This window comes from Dama dama, chromosome 32 (genome assembly GCF_033118175.1).
Source record: "Dama dama isolate Ldn47 chromosome 32, ASM3311817v1, whole genome shotgun sequence".
Lineage (NCBI taxonomy): Eukaryota > Metazoa > Chordata > Mammalia > Artiodactyla > Cervidae > Dama > Dama dama.
The window spans coordinates 31,015,863-31,034,841 of NC_083712.1; the positions used below are offsets into that span (position 1 = coordinate 31,015,863).

Genomic DNA, 18,979 nt, shown 5'->3' on the forward strand with positions numbered 1-18,979 from the left:
CAAACCTCTTCTTTCCTGCGTCACCACCTTCATTTTCCTTACCATTTGTACTTTCCCATATCTACAGGATAAGTCAAGGGAGAGTCAGGGGCTAGTTAGAAAGGAAGAGCTATGATACTGGAGGGAGGGAAGCACCCATTGCCTCAAAGAGAGTGACTGCAAGATCAGGTGGTAGAAACTTTCTGCGGCCGTGCTTCAGTCTCTTTCACATCCTGATAAGCTGACCCTTCACCACTCTTCCACCATCTCTGTAAGGATCAGGAGGATGGACACAGAGGGCAAGGACTGATGTGCCAGAAAAACCCCATGGGAAAACTATACACGCTTCTGAAAGTACACACTCTGAGAAAAAGAACATCACAAGCAACCTACAAAAAGCACTCTGCCGAAGGATAAATTAAGAAACACTAGAATTTCTTGAATTTTTGAAAAATAACCAATCTGCTTTGAGTCCCTTCTACCTGCTCAGCCCTACGCCAGGCACCACCTGGGGAGCAGGGTGCCATCACATGAAACATCAGAGAAGTGAGGGTATAAAAACAGAACAAACCGCCATGCTGGACACAGAGGGCCTTGATGGCTTGACAAAACATGTCATCCACAGTCACAGAGAAAGAATATACGGATATCAAGGGGGAAAGGTGGGGAGGGAGGAACCGGGAGACTGGGATGGACACATATACACTATGATACTGTGAAAAAAATGGATAACTAATGAGAACCTAGTCTATTGCACAGGGAACTCTACTTAATGTACTGTGGTGACCTGAATGAGAAAGAAATCCTAATGGGAGGGGATATGTGTATATGTACAGTTGATTCCCTTTGTTTGTACAGTAGAAATATAACATTTTAAAGCAATACACTTCAGTTAAAAAGTAATTAAAAAAAATAAAGACAGGTTATCATATATACCTGGAGGCTCTCTGAGATGCCTGTCAATCACTCTGGGTTCTAGAGGCCATACAGACTTGAGGCAGTAAGCCAGGACTGGAGGGTCAGCTTCCTGAGTGCTGGAGCAGGACTGGAGCAGGCAGCCAAAACGGGGTCTCCCAGCCCTCCCCTCTGAAGTGAAGGTAGCCAGCTCGAGAGGACGGTAAACCCGACAGTGACCCGGCACTGGTTTTGCAATCAGAGCAGCTGAACCAGGGGGAACAGAGGCCTGGCTGAGCCTGCCCCAGGCAGAGCCTGAAACACAAACCACTCTCCTCTCCAGCCCCGGGCTCAGGCGGGTCACGGCTGCCGCAGACAAGAGACGGCAAGCGATGAGGCCAGCACTGGTCCCCTGCTTAAAGATAAAAAGCCCTCCCTGATGGATGGATGGTCAGATCCTTACTATAACTTCCATGGAGAGAAGAACTAACTTCACCTAAAGTTAGTAGGTGAAGAAATCAACCAGAAATGCTCACTCCAATATCAGCAACACCCCCCCGCCCCCCCGGGCCTCCATCACGTTCCCTAACCCCAGTGCGTGGAGCAGAAGCCCCTCATTTCCTCCAGATGCTGGAAAACAACTACTTTCCCAGACAGTCTCTCGCCTGATGCTCAAAACGACCCTGTTAAGTAGACCCTATACATTTTCTAGGTGTTCAGATAAAGTAAATAGGTGAGGTTTGGGATGGACATGTACACACTGCTGTATTTAAAATGGATAACCAGCAAGGACCTAGCGTAGGGCAGAGGGAACTCTGCTCGATGTCATGTGGTAGCCTGGAAGGGAGGGGAGTTTGGGGGAGAACGGATACATGTATATGTATGGCTGAGTCCCTTTGCTATTCACCTGAAACTATCACAACATTGTTTGTTAATTGGCTATAGCCCAATACAAAATAAGTTTAAATAAAGCAGGTCGGATTTCCTGGGGAATAAGATGAACAGGTGGTAGAGGATGCACAAAACATCTGTTAACAAATTAAAAAATTCTTTCTCTAGGAAATTCTAAACTGCTTGTGCAGAGAGGAACTTGAGAGTGGATTCTAGTGTTTGAAGGAGAGGCCTCAAATATTTAAAATAATTTGAACACTCCAATGGCCTTTCAAATCTTTGAATTCTGTTATGTGGGGAGCTTCTTTCTTCCACTGCAAAATGAAGGTTTTGATTTTTAAGTGAAACAAAGTCCAAGAGAGTTCAAAGAGGACTCACCACAAAAGTAAAAGCCAAGCGGTATCAATATTAATAATGCCAAACTAAAGAGATATATTTAATAACCTTTGCAAAATTAAAAACAATGACTAATTCAATCCAAGCAACTAGGTCAAGCTCAAATTCCAGTAAATCTAAAAGTGAGATAGAATAAGGCAAGAATTTTGCTTTGCTTCAGTGGTCAAAGTGAAGGGCCCATTCAAGGGCAAGGCTGGAACTACAGTCACAATGAGAACATCAGAGGGACAAGTGCAGGGCCAGGGAGGGGCGCTGGGACACAGGACAAAGGGAAATGACCACAAGAGTACCACCTGGGAATCTGACAGAGCATCTGAGCATCAGAGGGAAAAAAAATTTCTCACAAAGACCAGTCGTCTAGCAGACAGCTCAGAGGTTCTTACAGAAGCCGCAGAGTCTCCGGCGTGTTTCCTGCTTGGAGGAAACCAGTGAACAAGCTAACCAAAGAGATATTAGGACCTCCACAAACAGCCACACAACAAGGCAAAACTGAGGGCTCCAGAGAGGTACAGAGTGTGTAAGAAATTAAACAGGGACAAAAGGCACATGATTAGGGAGAGGCAGCAAGGTGCTGAGCCACCAAGGAATCAAAGGGATCAAATATATAAACCATCATCTACCAGTTCTCTGCCTACCGCTTTGGGTGGCTTTCCAATTATTCTTAAGAATGATCTTGAACAATTTGGAGAGTAGGATACTTCAGGCAATATCTTACGTGGCCTAAGTTCTACTCACCAAGATGCATTCTTCCAATTGCAAAACACACCGCATGCTTTCAAACACTGAAGTGGATAGCAAAGCACTAGAATCTCACATAGGTAAATATCCCACAAGAACTTACTCTAGGCCAAGAACATTCCACCGAGTTCCCTTGTTAGAGAGGCTGTCAAGGCTGGCAGTCAAGTCAGTATCTGCAGAAGGCAGGTAAGGACTCACACCTGACACGCAGGCTGCATCCTGGGCCTCCTTTCAGCTTGCAAAAGCCTCTCGTCACTCAACCATTTAAGTCCAATGAAACAAACAGGTGATTTCTCTGACAACGTGATTAGATCTTTTTTACAAGAACTTTTAAAAACAAGTGGCCAGGGGACTAAGGACTTTCCTGAATACTGCCATTTCTTTTGTAAATCAAAATAAGAAAAGAGAAATCTAGCATTATACTTCCCAAGGCCAACTACCTTAGCGCAGCTCAGGCCAGGAAATTCAGTGTCCTATGGACAGAGGCAGAGCACACACAAGAAAGAAAAGGCAACTTTGTTTCTTCTTCATAATATCAAAGGAAACACTGATTAATTTCCTATTTAATCTTAATGTCTTGAAGTTGAAAAAACTAGAGCCAGTGTTTCTTTCACCATTGTATATAAAATTGTTAGTTTACAAGAGAACTTGACACTTTAATAAAATGTAAAACTAAGTAACCAACTTTTTTTAACATCTCTAAAAGCCAAATGACTTCTTAAAGAGAGGAAAGACTACCCAGAGATTTCAAAGGTTTCCACTGAGCTACAATACATTTTAATAAACTAGGGACTTGAGCATATTCTTAAATGTATGCATGCCTTCATTAACTGAACACCCAACGACAGAATTCTGTTTTTACATCACCTTCTAGCTTATTACTTCAGCTCTTCTCAAATCTTTCAGAATTGTGACAAATACTAACAAATGATGGCTATCACAGAAAACTATAAAAGAAGAAAATGCTTTTCCCCCTTGTTTTTTTAATGTAATAAAGGTATTATAATCATCCTTTTCCCCACTACTCTATACTCTCTGCTATGTTTGGAAGAAATATAGTCCTAAACGAAGCAAAAAAGGTAATTTCTTTCTCTGATCATAAATAAGAAATGTTCAGTCCATATTATAAAAACAGCTGATGATTTATTCCCACTCACTATTTAAGATATTCTGACAACAACAAAAAAAGATATTCTGACAATTTTCAACCATTTAATTGCTTTTTATGTTGAATCCTCTCTTCCCTGCAGATGGATTGTAAACCAGGTGACCCTCCTTTGAAAGACAAAAAGGCAAAACAACAACAGGAGAATGGGGGGTCCTTTCTGCATCTGGAGGCGAGCTTGTTTGTGGACTTAAATAAAGAGCTGAGGTTAGAAAAAAAATTCAGCCTCATTGTTTACTCTTCAAATTTCTTGGAATTCCTCTACACAGATCCTTACTTGTTCAATAATTTCTGTCTTTTCCTTTGTTGTTAATAGCATCAGTTTTATTAATGTTCCATCTTTGCATTAAGAACTGGCTTTAAGTAGCTTTTTCAATAATCTCTGTGAATATGTAAACCTCAACCTCTTTCTTCAATTTAGTGGCACAATAAAGAAGTATTTTGCTTTCATGAATAAAAGACAATGGCAAACATAAAACTGAAGAGGCTACCAAGTCACGAAACTGACGAGACACTAGATAATACAGAGAATGGAGGCTCTACTGACTGGTAACTGGATATGGTGACTTTTTTCAAGCTGAAGAATTACACTCAGCCTAGATCTAGGGCAACAGGGAAATGTTACCTTCAGAAATACTGGTGTCCAATTCCTTCCTGATACTATCATGAGCAGCATTCAGACTAGGACAAAGATGACGGTGGCATGCAGTCTTCCATTTCATCACCACCTCAGTGTACTCTGGGGTGGGGGACCGAGGGGAGACACTGGCAATGATGCTATTATTGGGTTTGTCCTTAGGACACTTAGAATGTTGTTAACCAAGCCAGCTCCACAAAAATCAGAGCTGTTTAGAGAAGAGTTTCAAATAAATGGACCCATTCTCAGACACTTAGAATACTAATTAACCAGGCTCCAAAAATCCCCCTAGTTTTGGAATTCTTCCACTCACCTAAAACATTGGGGGGGGGGGGGGGAAGTCTTCTGGAAAACACTCCCCAAAGAGAGGGGAAAAAAAACCGAAAACTTGTCCATTTTTTTTTTTCTTCTCAGTTTCTTATCCATTCCATTTCTTACAAAGCACTTCCATAAAGCTACACTAACACTTAACCAAAACCAGGCCTCAAGATGTCGGTAAAGCACAAAATTACCAGGAAATACCCCCAAAACTCCCCTTAGAGATTTCAGTAATCTCTCTTTCATGCCCCAGAGTGTACCGGGTGAAACAGAGATCCCAGAATTGAGTCACGCCTTACAGACTGACATTTTTGTCTTTACTAATCATCATTCACCCTGATTACAAAACATTTTTCTCTGGAGTTTCTTAAGAAAAAGGTGCAATAATTCTACATAATGGTCAGTCTGAACTTAAACAAAAGAATATGATGACAGATATTTCAAATTCGGAGCACCCCCTGGATATGTGTCTAACAAGCATTATAGCCCATGACTCAACATCAGACACCACCCATCTTCTGCACAACCATTTGAAATTTCCTTCCAAGAAAGGCAGGCTGAACTGGGAAGACGGAAAAGGAGATCCAAAATGTTTGGACTGGAACCCATTTCAGAAGTCTGAATCTTTCTAATAGGAGAGTAGAATCCTGGGGACTGTATTTCATATTGTTCACATACTGACTGCCTCTTGCTGGTCCCCAAATCCCCTTCTATTTACCCTGAAAAGCTTTCCTGGGAAGCAGGTGAGATTAAGCAAACAGTCTGAAACAGGAGAAACAAACATTTTCCCCAAGTGCATCTTAAGACACTCCTCAGAAGAACCAGGTCCCTCTGCCCTCTTACCTGGGAAAGCGTGTGGATTGGGCGACCCTCTCTTAAGGCACTTAGAACAGAGAATGTGCACCGTGTAGTGCAGTCCAGGCCATTCCTGAAGTAGGACATTCAGTTCCTCTACCAAGGGGGTGATGGCTTGCCATGCCGTCCATATGTTCGGTAAGGATGCGTGGCTGGCAATGGACAGGGTGTCCGGCTGCAGGACCCCCTTGGCAGGTCTGTAGCTCACCACCACCGGGACCTTCCCCCTGTAGGCAAAGATCTGAAGTTTGCCATCCGACCTGTGCACCACGTGGTTGTTGATCTGGACGCTGTAACGGGCGAACAAGCCGGGCGGAAAGGTGAAGGGAAAACTGTATTCAATCTGCAGCTGCTCAGCCACAAAGGACTGCCCGGCCAGGTTGGTCCCGTTAATCCAGGCTTCGGCGTGCGGCACCTCGTTCTGCACGTAGCAGGGGAACTTGTACCAGGCCGTGGACCCATTCAGGGGCTTGCCCTTGGCTTTGTTGAGGCAGTAACAGAGTCCCATCTTCTCCAGCAGCTCCAGCAGCAGCTGCAGGTCCTGCTGAGCTTGGACGTGAGGCTTCAGCAGCAACCGGATGACGTGGGCTGGCAGGAGCCCGTGCAGCAGAAAGCCCTCCACGTAGTGATGGAGCTGGGTGGCCCGAAGTGCGTCCTGGGTCGGGGCAGGCGGCGCCATCAGCGGGGAGCTTTCTGCCCGGCCCTCGGCCTCGGCCTCGCCGCTGGTCCCCAGGAGCAGCTTCTGCAGTAGCAAGGAAGGGTCCCTCTGGAAGAAGACGTTGAGGATGTCTATGAGGCGGGAGAGGTTGTGGAAGACGTGCTCCTTGAGGGCCGGGCTGTCCTCGAAGTACAGCAGCTTGCCGCTCTCGTGCAGGTAGGATAGGGCGCTCTGCAGCCGGTCCTCGGTCAGCCCGGCCTGCAGCCCCAGGCGAGCCGAGTCCCACCAGCTGAGCCAGAGCCGCTGCGCCTGCGGGGGCTGGAAGTGCAGCTCCTCCAGCACCTGCCAGGACCGGGGCAGCACGCGGTGTAAGTTGGGGAAGATTTCGCGGTGCTCCGCCACCGAAAGCAGTTTGTCGCGCAGGCGCTGTAACTGGCGCGGGTCCCGGCAGCTGACCGGCAACACGGGCGAGAGGATCTGCAGCCTGTGGTTGAGCAGGTACTGGAAATGGGCCTTGCGCCGCCGGAGGTTCTTGTCCGACACCCCGTAGTAGGCGGCATGAGGGCTGGCGGAACGGAGCTCGAAGTCCCGGGCCAGCGCCTCGTCCACCACCTGGGCCAGACGGCTCAGCCCCTCGGCGTCGTGCTTCTCCTGCAGGGCGATCTGGCGGTGGATGTCCAGACACTTCTCCTCCAGCTCCTGCTCCCCGCACAGGTCGGCGTGGGTGCCCACGATGCACACCACGGCGTGGGGCACCCGGGCCCCCACCCGATGCAAGAAGGAGCCCACGGTGGTGGGAAAGCGGAGCGGCTCATAGGTGGCCAAGTTTACCACCAGCACGTACAGGGCCCCGGGGGAGAGGAAGAAGGGCTGGATCACCTCGTAGCGTTCGTCCCCGGCTAGGTCGTACACGATGAACCGCAGGCCCCGGGACGCATCCGCCGTCCAGCTGGTCACCTCGATGCCCTTGCTCCCGAGCAGAGGCGAAGGCGGGTAGGTCTTCTCCTGGCCCCCTCCTCCGTGCTTCCCCTCCACTCTGCCCTCAGTGAGGCAGTACCGGAGGAGGGTCTTTCCTGCCGCCTTCTGACCCATCAGAAGCAGCTTGAGGCGCGGCTGGACCGCCGGCTGGGAGTGAGCCAGCTCCTTCTGGTAGGCGGCGATGTACGGGATCCCCTTCATACAGACCTCGTAGGGGGGTTGGATCAGCGGGTTGTCCTTGATCTTCCACAGGCCTACGCGGGAGAGCTGGCCAAAGTTGTCTGGCAGCACGGCGATCTGGTTCCCCTGCAGGACAAGCTCCTCCAGGCCGGTGAGCTCGACGATGGAGTCGGGCAGGTAGCGGATCCGGTTGTTATCCAGCCACAGGGTGAGAAGACGGCCCAGGCCCGAGATCAGGGATGGCACCGAGGTGAGCTGGTTGCGACTAAGGTAGAGCTCCTCCAGGCCAGCCAGGGGCAGCAGGGCGGCCGGGAACTCCTCCAAGAGGTTGGAGGAGAGGTTGAGCATTTTGAGTCGCTGCAGACGGCTGAACTGGGGGGGCAGAGCCCGCAGCCCGTTGTTGTCCAGCATCAGGCTCTCCAGGCTGGCCAGCTCGCAGAAGCCGCTCGGCAGGGTGCCAAGCTCGGCCCCGCTCAGCCAGAGGATCTTGAGGGCGCGCAGGGCACTGATATCCTCAGGGAGGCCCCGCAGGCGGTTGCTGGACACGTCCAGCTCCTCCAGGGCTGCCAGCTGCAGCAGCTGCCGGGGAAAAGCCGTGAGCTGGTTATGGTCCACGTCGAGGGTGCGCAGGCGGGAGAGGCCAGCGAGGGAGTCGGGCAGGTGCGCCAGCCGATTGAAGCTGACGTCCAGCTCTTCCAGGTGGACCAGCGCACCCAGCTGGGCAGGCAGGGCGGGCAGCTGGTTGTGGCTGAGGTTGAGCTTCCGCAGCTCGCGCAGGGCGCCCACCGCCTCAGCGCCCAGGACGCTCAGCCGGTTGTGGCTCACGTCCAGCTCGGTGAGGTGGTGGCCCAGCTCGGCCACTGCCGGAGGCAGCTGGGCGAAGCGGTTCCGGCGCAGGACCAGGACGCGGAGGCTGCCCAGCGCCGAGCCCAGCCCGTCGGGCACCTCCTCCAGGCCGTTGTTCCCCAGGTTCAGCACCTCAATGTCCCCGATGTTGGCCGGGAGCACGAGCTGGGGGGCGTCAGGGGAGTCGAGCTGGTCGGTTCCCGGGCAGCCCCCGGCCGAGCTGAGGGTGAGCTGGCGCAGGTTGCTCCGCAGCTTCCTGGCGCGCAGGGCGGCGTCCCGCCACAGCCTCACCGTCTTCAGGTTCCCGCTGTCCGTCCCTGCCATGGCGGGGCCCCGGGCCGACACCCTCGCGCGGGAGCCCGCAGCTACATGCCGCGCTGCGCCCCGGCGGGCGCCAGTCTCCGGGGCCCTCTCGCTCCCGCTCTTCCCTTCCCACCGGCCCTAGGCAGCCCGCGGCGGCGGGTCCTAGCGCAGCCAGCGGCCGGGCGCCCGCAGCTGGGGGGCGGCGGCGACGCGAACAGCTCCGTTGGGCGCCGGGCGCGCGGCGCGGGCAGAGGCGGCGGCAGGCGGGGAGCGCAGCTCGCATTCTCCGGGCTCCCGGGCCAGGGGCGCGCCGGGGCAGCAGGGCCGCCGCCCGCCCGCCGCGCCGCGGAGGATGCCTGCCGCTCCTCCTCCCGCTCCGCCCGCCTCCGGCGCCTCGGGGCCGACTGCCGCCCTGCTACCCTCGCCGCCGCGGCCCCGCGGCCCGCAGCATCGTCGCCTGTGCGAGCTCCACGAGGACTGTGGCGCCCGGCTCCGCCGCGGTCATCATGCGGGCGCAGGGCCGGGCCGCCGCCGCCGCCGCAGCCTCCTCTCCGCTTCCCCGAACTCGGGCGGGAGAGCGAGCGCCGCGTCCCCGGCACCGGGAGGGCGAGATCGGGAAGCAGCAGCGCCGCCCGGCGGAGCGGCCCCCACGTGACCGGCGGAGGCGCCGCGTGTTCCCGGCACCGCCCCGGGGGCGGTGGCCAAGGACCGGCTGCGGGTGCGGGCTGGGGGCGCCTCGCCGGTGCAGGCCGGCAGCGTGCACAGCGCTGGGCTGGAGGTGCCCGGGGTGGGGCCCGTCCCCGCTGCAGATCCGGGTCCCCGGGTGCTCCAGCTTGGGTTCGCCTGCGTCTGGCTCTTTGTTGGTCCTGCACCTCTAAGGATATCTTTCTCTTTTTCCCTCGCGTGTGGGATCCCTGGCCTCCCTTACTCACCCTTCATCTCCCTTACCTTTTCCACTCATCCTACATCCACACCCTAGTAGAACTGGCCCATGCAGGGCCCTGGGATTCATTGTAGGAGGTTAAAAAGAGAGTGTGACTAAACAAAAGGAGAAAAGCAGGCAACCATTCATTCACTTGGTAAATATTTATTGAGGCCCTATTTTGTGCCAGATCAACAGAGACAGACGTTCTCCACTCCCCTGGGGGAGGCTCTGAGTTGGATCCCCGCTGGCCTAATTGGAGGGTGAAGCAAGGGGTGCCATGCATTGTTTTGTCCAGGGTATTCTATTCATCCTCCCAACAGCCAAATACAGAACAAATACTGTATTTCAACTATACAGTACTCCTTATGCTGTAGGTTCAAGAAAATGAAATCTGTTTCAAGCAACATCTGCAGCCCAGTGCTCAACTTGAAGATTTATTTAGGTGAGGCAGTTTCTTTGAGATCACATCTATACTAAGTGAATAATTTCTTCAGAATGTACCCAAACCTTGAAATCTATCAGGCCCGCGAATACCACCTCCATCACTGCCCCTAGCTTAGCTAATAATAAAGCAAATAGTTTTCAGAGATGCAAAAGCAAATTTCATTGGTTAATTGCACCAGTTAACAGTCATGGCTCTCCTCTATACATGATATTGTTGTCATCTGGAGACCCAGATTCAGTGTAGGTATTTGAGTCGTCTCTTCAAAGAGAGCGACTGAATATCTGGAGCTTGAAATCTGTCCCCGAGACGGTTAACAAGCCTGGGGTGGTACAGTCTGTAACTGAATGATGCTCCCAGAGCCAGGTGGATCCCAGAGGCCCCAAGTACCTTAACAGGATGCAGGTGAGCTGTGTTCACCCTGCAGGGCTTCCTGGAAGACCAAATTGCTCAAGAATTCCTCATACCCTCCCGCCCGACCTGGAGGAGGAAAATTCAAAATCACCTAGGCTGACCCTTTTGTTCACAGAGATGCAAACAGGCCCAAGTAAAGCAACCTCTCAATTGGCCATCCATGTAAAAGGGAAAAGCCAGGTGTGCTAACTCCCCTTGTGGGGTTATTCCCCTGAATGTATCACCTTCAAGGTATTCTTAGGGCTTTCCTGGTGGCTCAGTTGGTAAAGAATCCACCTGCAATGTGGGAGACCTGGGTTCGATTCCTGGGTTGGGAAGATCCCCTGGAGAGGGGAACAGCTACCCATTCCAGTATTTGGCCTGGAGAATTCCATGGAGTGTATAGTCCAGGGGGTCTTGTGGGGTTATTCCCCTGAGTGTATCACCTTCAAGGTATTCTTAAGTCAGACCCAATTTCTCTGGGCTTTATCTCTTGGGCAAGACGAACTGGAGAAAGCATCAGCTTCCTGCCCAACTTGTGGTTTGAGTGTGATAATAACTCAGGCTAAACTGCTCCCTTTTAGAAAGCATCAGAAGATTATACTTCCATCTCAAATGTCTTTGAGAACTGTTTTTCCTTTGCCAGGAGATAATATGTAATTTGCTTTATCTGATAAAGCTGGATGGGACCAGAGAATACCCCGTCTGGGGCCTCTCACTGGCGCACCACAGCCTGGAGTGGATGAGTTTGATCAATGGAACATTCTTTCTGGGCCCTTCAGCCTGCTTGAGCTGTTGCATTCAATACTGTGGGGTGCCTTACTGTAAAGTCCTGTCCATGAGTTCTTTGAAAGTCAGATCAGGAGAATGCAGTGATCAAATATAACTGGAAAAAAGATAATGTGTCTAGTATGGTTCTTGAACTTGGGCAAGAAGGATCCTGGCCTGGACACACAAGCTGGTCCTCCCCTTGTGACATTCTACCACCTGCTGTAAAGTTTCTGATGGGCCAAGGAGTTGATGGACATGGTCCATCAGCCTTCTAGAACACACTTGATGTGAAGGACGCTGAATGCCCAGTGCAAACACCCTGAAGCCTCTTTGGAGAAGGCAGGCAGTGTTTCACAGTCATTCAGGAGTTGTTGATGTGCACATCCTCGTGGTGTGGATGGAGCTTGATGTCCCTGTGAGCCCACAGGTCCCTCACTGTGCTGGGTAGAGCCCAGGTTAGGAGAGAGGGAGGTGGGTGTACCATGTTTGTTGGCCTGAGGTAGCTCATTTAAGATTAGGTGTTATGTAGATGGGCCTCCATTGGTACTTTTGCCCCAGACTCTGCCAGTACTAGGTGACCCTGCATGTGTTGGGCTTTTCCTAAAAGTTGAGAACAATCTCTGCTTGGAGAAAAGCAACTTTGATTACTCGAAGTTTTCTTGCCTTGGATATTTACCCAGTCATGGCCCCAAGCTATCAACTTTCTAAAGCCTTTACATTTATCCTGTCTTTCTTATTCTGACACTATTTTCATTTTAGCTGCTGCCATATGACTGCAACTGGCTTGCCCTGAGTCCAGACCCTCTGCGAGGGCACAAGTCATTTAAAGGCACAGGAGACCACATATGAAGAGGCTGAGTCTTGAGCTGGGCCTTAAAAGATATGGCAAGCCAGAAGGGAGGACCCTGGACAGATGGGCCAGAATCTTTCACTAAAATATTTGTCAGTAACAATCTGAATGGCTCAGGTGGCAGGGGTCCTCTCCTCTTGGTAGCAACAAGCTCCAAGTAAGCTTTCTATCCCTGGTTTCTTTTCTTTTCTTTTTTTTCATTTATTTTTATTAGTTGGAGGCTAATTACAATATTGTAGTGGTTTTTGTCATACATTGACATGAAACTGGAGCCCATTATACAGAGTGAAGTAAGTCCCTGGTTTCTTTTGTTCTGTCTTAGACACACTAGACTTTCCTCCATCGTGATAGGTTTTTTTCTTGACTGTCTAACCCCCTAGCTACTGGCTCCGCGGTTTACTTCCTTTCCCTGTCACATATCTTACCGAAGGGGTCCAGGGCTGTCTGCAGCCCCTCCCCTGGCCCCTCCTTGGGCCCAGTCACCTGGCTCCCATCACCACCTGTCAGCAGTCCTGCTCTCTGGTCGGGCACCTCACCCTTTCCTTTCCTTCCCATCGCTGAAGGTGTTAAGCAATTTCCTTTGGAAACTTTCTCCTTTCTTCTCCTGTAGGATATTTGGTGTTGTGTTAAGGTTTGGGATTTCCAAAAGAATGCCCTAAAGGCTAATTATTTCCTTTTAGGAAAAAAAGTTTGCCATTAGAGTAAGTGCTACCAAATGAACCACTGTAACTGCATGGACAACTGTCCAGGATTCGCCTATATACGGAGAGCATTTTAGGCAAGTAGTCATTAGGCTTTTTATGGTTTTTTTTTTTAATATTATTCTATGTATATTAAAGATGCATACTTTGGAAAAATCATCTGAGTACCTTTCCACTGAATTTTAACTTCACCAGCCACAACTGAGGTCTTTATTTTAGGGTGACCAAATGTCCCAGGGTGCATAAGACTGAGGGTGTTCCAGGACAGGAGATGTTCTGTGCCTAAAACCAGGGCAATCCCAGGGAACTAGTATCGTTAGTGAACCTACTTCGTCTTTATCTTGCCCTCCTTTTGCCTTTCAAGAGTTCAGAAAACACAGCTTAACAGAAATGCAGGATTTTACTTGCTTCAGCTATTTTAGACTTTCAAAATAGTTCTGATTTATTTATCTCCGTATTTACTTAGGCTGACTTCGTTTTATTGTACTTTATTGTGCATTGCAGATACTGCATTTTTTTACAAATTGAAGATTTGTGGCATCCTTGCCTTGAGCACCATTTTTCCTACAGCATTTGTTCACTTCATGTCTCTGAGTCACATTCTGGTAATCCTTGCACTATTCCAGACTTTATTATTATTATATTTGTTATGGTGATCAGCAAAGTTTGATGTTACTCTTGTAAGTATTTCAGGGCAAGTACTAATATGAGATGGTAAACTTAATAAATGTGTATATTTTGACTGCTCCAATAACCATCTCTTTCCCCATCTCCCTCCCTCTCCTCAGGCCCCCCAAAACATAATAACATTGAAATTATTTATTCAATAGCTTTACAATGGCCTCAAAGTGTTAAGTGAAAGGAAGAGTCAACTGATTGGGCAACCTTCACTGTTGTCTTATTTTAAGAAATTGTCACAGCCACCCCAACCTTCAGCAACCACCACCCTGGTTAGTCAGCAGCCATCAACATCAAGGCAAGACCCTCCATCAGCAAAAAGATTATGACTTGCTGAAGGCTTGGATGATGGTTAGGATCTTTTAAACAATAAAGTATTTTTTTAATTAAGGTATGAGAATGTACTGTATAGCACAGGGAACTTTACTCAATGCCCTATGGTAAACTAAATGGGAAGAAAATCTAAAAAAGAGGGGATATATGTATGTATATGGCTTTCCCTGATGGCTCAACAGTAAAGAATCCACCTGCAATGCAGGAGATGTGAGTCTGATCCCTGGGTCAGGAAGATCCCCTGAAGGAGGAAATGGCAACCTTCTCCAGTATTCTTGCCTGGAAAATTCTGCGGACAGAGAAGCCTGGCAGTCTATAGTCCACAGGGTCGCAAAGAGTCAGACAGGATGGAGCACACACACGTGATGTATGTATATAACGGGTTCACTTTGCTATGCAGCAGAAACTAGCGCAGCATTGTAAAGCACCCATACTCCAATAAAAATTAGTTTAAAAAAAGACTAGGATACCTTGGTGCTTTATCAAAAAAGAAAAATACTTCAGTGCTAGAACAAAATCATACTCCCTAAAAAGTTATTTCAGTCCCAAGTGGCCACTGATGGCTTTCATACCATATAATACATTGTCTTCCCACCAAAGCTGCCTGATTTCCTTCAGCACAATGAGTTCCTTGTGCATTGTCCGAATGCTGTCTGGATTTAATATATTTCTCTCCCAGCAGTGTAATAAGTATAATTTACATCACTTCCTGTGTAGTCTAAATTCACCAAAGAACACCTACACAGCCCATTCACTTGCATGACTATTTCTGACATAAATTACATTTTCCTTGTACAGGAGAAGAAAAGATCTATACACTATTTGTAGACATAATGCTATTGCACACTTAAGAGGCTACACTATAGTGGAAACATAGCTTTCATATCCGCTGCGAAACCAAAATGTGTGTGATATTTGCTTTGCTGCTGTGGTCGGGAACTGAACCCGCTGCAGCTCTGAGACAGGCCTGTAAATGCTTATTAACTCATCAGAAAAGACATTCATGGGCTTGAGGTTCTAATTAAATTTAGACTATCAAACGTATCTATCTAGTCTCAAAAGGAAATGTGGCTACTCCTTAAGCCTTCAGTGTAAATGAGACCCGAGGATAAGCAATGAGGGGACTTGGCTTAGTTGTTTCCTTGAAGTCTGGAGAGCCCCAGTACATCCTGTCTTTATCATGCCAAGAGGGAAAGGGCTTCCCACACTTCTCCTTTCCTACAATTTAGATTCAGTGAATATTTTGCTGTAAATAAACAATAACAAAAATGCTCCCTCCTATCTGGTTAAAGATAATAAGGGAAAATCCACTTCCATGATTCTCATCAGACTATACCCTTCCTGGGACTTCCCAGTGACTCAGCCATAAAGAATCCACCTGCAATGCAGGAGATACAGGTTCCATTCCTGGGTCGGGAAGATCCCCTGGAGGAGGAAATGGCAACCCACTCTGGACTTCTTGCCTGGGAAATCCCATGGACAGAGGAGCCTGTGGGCTACAGTCCATGAGATTGCAAAAGTCAGCCATGACTTAGTCACTAAACAACAACAATACCCTTCTTGTCTTAGTTTTGTTGGAGGAAGAAATCAAGGGGGAAAAAAAACAGAGAGGACAAAGGAAGGGATGCCTCTGTAAAAGGTTTTAGGCTTATCCCAAAGAAGAGGCTAGAAATCAAGCCTTAAGAACTAATGTGGGTCAGTTCAGGAAGTGGATCTTCGAGGAGGTGTCAGTTAACTTTTTAATCCTGGGCACAACTAACTGGTGTATCTGAGAATCATCACTGGTAATAATAGCTAACATGGATTCAAGATTTTCTCCGTACACAGGCACTGTGCTGTCTGCGTTTCACATAGTATTTCATTTAACCTTCACAACAGCCTTGAACAGCAGGTCGCATCATCATCCTCATTTTACAGATGGACAAGAACAAAGGCAGAATTAATGAGTGGCAAAATCGAGACTCAAAATAAGGCAGAGTCCAAAATTCATGCTTATTCGCTGTTCTATTTCTTAGGGGGTTGGGCAGGGAGAGAGGGGGATGCATCTTAGTTCACCGTCAGCAGATAGTGTATTTAAAGCTGCAGAGTGGTACCAGCTGGAGAGCAGGCCTGACACTTCATCTTCAGTAGAAACTGAACTTTGCTCTTACAATATTGAAGAAAGTCATATTGGGCAACCCAAAGCTCTAAACAAACAGTATCCCCGAACTACAAGAACTGGATTGAACATCTGTTATTCAGTGTTACAGCAGGAAACAGAATTTCTACACCATCTGTAGTTAAGTTGTGTTTGATTTGTTTGCTTTTTGTTTTAGAGAGAAAGGATTTAATATAAATGTTCATTAAATCTATACTTCGATTAGAGGGCATTTCAGATTCTGTCTTTTAAGAAGAGCATTAAAAGAAAGAAAGAAAACGATGGAAACCTGAATTATCAAGCTAATATTAGATACAAAGAATCTGACATTTTTGTTTGGGTGGGGAAAAAAAATCAAACTTTCCTCACCCCCTCTCCCCCACTTTCCCCATATTTGATAAATCTGCCTTGGACTCACCATCTGATTTGTATGCAAGACAGTTTATATCAGCAATGGCTAGGAAGTCTGAGAATGGTCATTTAACTACCAACAGGGAACATAAAAAATGTGTTCAAGGCACTGTCTCCCCCAGAGAGCAAAAGAAAAATTATATCAATATGGGTGTTGTTTTTTCTTTCCCTTGCTCTCCAGAAAACAAATTTATCTTGGAATAGGCAGCATTAAATTTAACATCAGATCTCTTTGTGTTTCCAGGTCAAGTGGGAACACATATGCTCCCTACTGAGGAAAATAAACTGCAATGTATTTTTAGCATCCGTTGGAAGTACTTTCAGCTGAAGATCGTCTGCAGGATCTAGGCAATTTCACTGAAAGTCAAAGGATTTGCAGCAATGTTACCTAGAATTCCAGAACTTGCCCCAGGGGTCTGTAAATAGCATTCTCCCCGAACCCATCACACCACCCCCAATCCTGGTGCAAACATCCTCTTTATGAGAAAATGGAGGAAAATCATTCCAGTGAAGGATAAATGAAAAACATCTGTGAAGTAGTTACGACAAATAAAACTAACCATAGCTCACTTGGCACTTTGAGCACGGGATGGGGAGGATGGGGAGCAGAGAGTTTGTTCCCCCCAAATTTTGTGCCTCAGGTGGAAGGTAAGCCAGGGACAGGAGGCCACCATCTGGTGTGCCTCTGTGAAAGGTGGAACAGTGCACCACCCCGGTAGACCTAGGAGAATCCTGTGGTTTCCGCTTCTGGTCCCTGCCTCCAAGGGTGGTATGTGCAGTGCACAAGCTGTGTAGTGGAGTCTTAGTTACTGGTCTGAAATGTTCATTTGTGAGATTCAGTGACAGAGACAAACGGCTTCAGATCTTCCTTCTCTCTGCGCAGTTTTGCAAACTATTTCCCATTTGAAAAACAAATTTAGTTAACTGCTAGCTTTTAAATAAATGACAACTGGGATGTTGCCTCTTCCTTGAGAAACATTATATTTCTAAAATAGAAACAAAGTCGACCATGACATAGTAGAAATAAAGTCTACCCTAACACATAACATAAAGCACAGCAAAGCATCAGAAATGTGAAGTCCTCAAAGAACTGTAATTTTGATGATCATTATAATAAAAGTAATAGTGAAGGGCAGGGAAGCCTGGATGCTGCAGTCCATGGGGTAGCAAAGAGTTGGACACAACTTAGTTACTAAACAAGAACATAATAAATTCATATATTTATTCAAAGGCAAGGAAGCCAAAGTCACCATTTATATTCTTCCTGATATTTTATTACTTTTGCATTATTATTCTATTTACTCTTCTGTAGAACAATAAAACATGACTCCCTACCTCCTCCACTTCATAACATGAAATGGTGACACACCTGGGAAAAATGGTGCACAAACAATAGGGATGATGGCACGTCATGATACAAGCATCATGGTTGGTCACAACTTCATTATTAATTCAACACATACTTATGTAAAACTGTGCAGCGTGCCTGGATACAAGATAATTTGAGGAGGCTTCTGTCTCTGTTGTCTTTGTCAAGGTATAAAAATAAAGCATTGTCTACTGCTGATTAAGATAGTCTTCAAAAGCCAAGGACCTCTCATCGGTTACAAAGATATTGTCTATTTCAAAATTTTCGGAGCAGATTTGATGGAAGTCTAGCAGATGCCTCAATTTCGTTCCTTTGTCCTTGCACCACGATGGCTCTTCAGAGACAAAAGAAAGTGAAAAAGTCGCTCAGTCATGTCTGACTCTTTGCGACCCCATGGACTATACAGTCCATGGAATTCTCCACGCCAGAATACTGGAGTGGGTAAGTAAGTAAGTAAGTAAGTAAGTCGCTCAGTCGTGTCCGACTCTTTGCAACCCCATAGACTGTAGCCTACCAGGCCCCTCTGTCCATGGGATTTTCCAGGCAAGAGTACTGGAGTGGGTTGCCATTTCCTTCTCCAGAGCCTTTCCCTTTTCCAAGGGATCTTCCCAACCCAGGTCTCCTGCATTGCAGGTGGATTCTTTACCAGCTGAGCCACAAGGGATGGTCTTCTGCTTCTTGAAGACAGTTACATTAACATTTACATTTTCAAAATGGAGAGTATTAAGTTTATATATTAGGAGTTTGGGTAAAGTTCTAGTGCATAATATTAAATTTATTCTTTTTTTCTTACTTTGGTGTTTTAAAAACAAGTTTTTGTTTAAAAAAGTTTAACATGACGTACAAATTAAATGACCTTGTGCCCCAAAGTAAACCAAAAAGATTATGGAGCTTTATCCTACAGGTTGAGCTTTGTAGAAGAGGAAAAACAATTTCCTCTCTACTTCTGTGTTCTTAGCTAAAACCCTATAATGAAAGATTAATAAGAGAAAAGCAAACAGAAGTTTATTAACACATATACCTCGTGGATACATGGGAGAGGTCTTCCCTACTGGCTCAGACGGCAAAGAAGCCACCTGCAATGTGGGAGACCTGGGTTTGATCCCTGGGTTGGGAAAATCCCCTGGAGGA

General features: G+C 47.6%; 1 protein-coding gene across 2 annotated transcripts in view; it reads right to left on the bottom strand.

Annotated features, from left to right (window-relative positions):
* The window catches only part of MFHAS1 (multifunctional ROCO family signaling regulator 1), a 108,528-nt gene extending 99,533 nt beyond the window's left edge, over positions 1 to 8,995 (bottom strand). Inside the window, exon 1 of one of the 2 annotated variants that reach the window (XM_061134730.1) lies at positions 5,862 to 8,995. In XM_061134730.1, the coding sequence (XP_060990713.1) occupies positions 5,862 to 8,859 (2,998 nt within the window). In that variant the 5' untranslated portion in view covers positions 8,860 to 8,995. The remainder of the gene's footprint in view (positions 1 to 5,861) is intronic. The other variant, XM_061134729.1, reaches the window with a different exon arrangement.
* Positions 8,996 to 18,979: the final 9,984 nt, after the last annotated feature.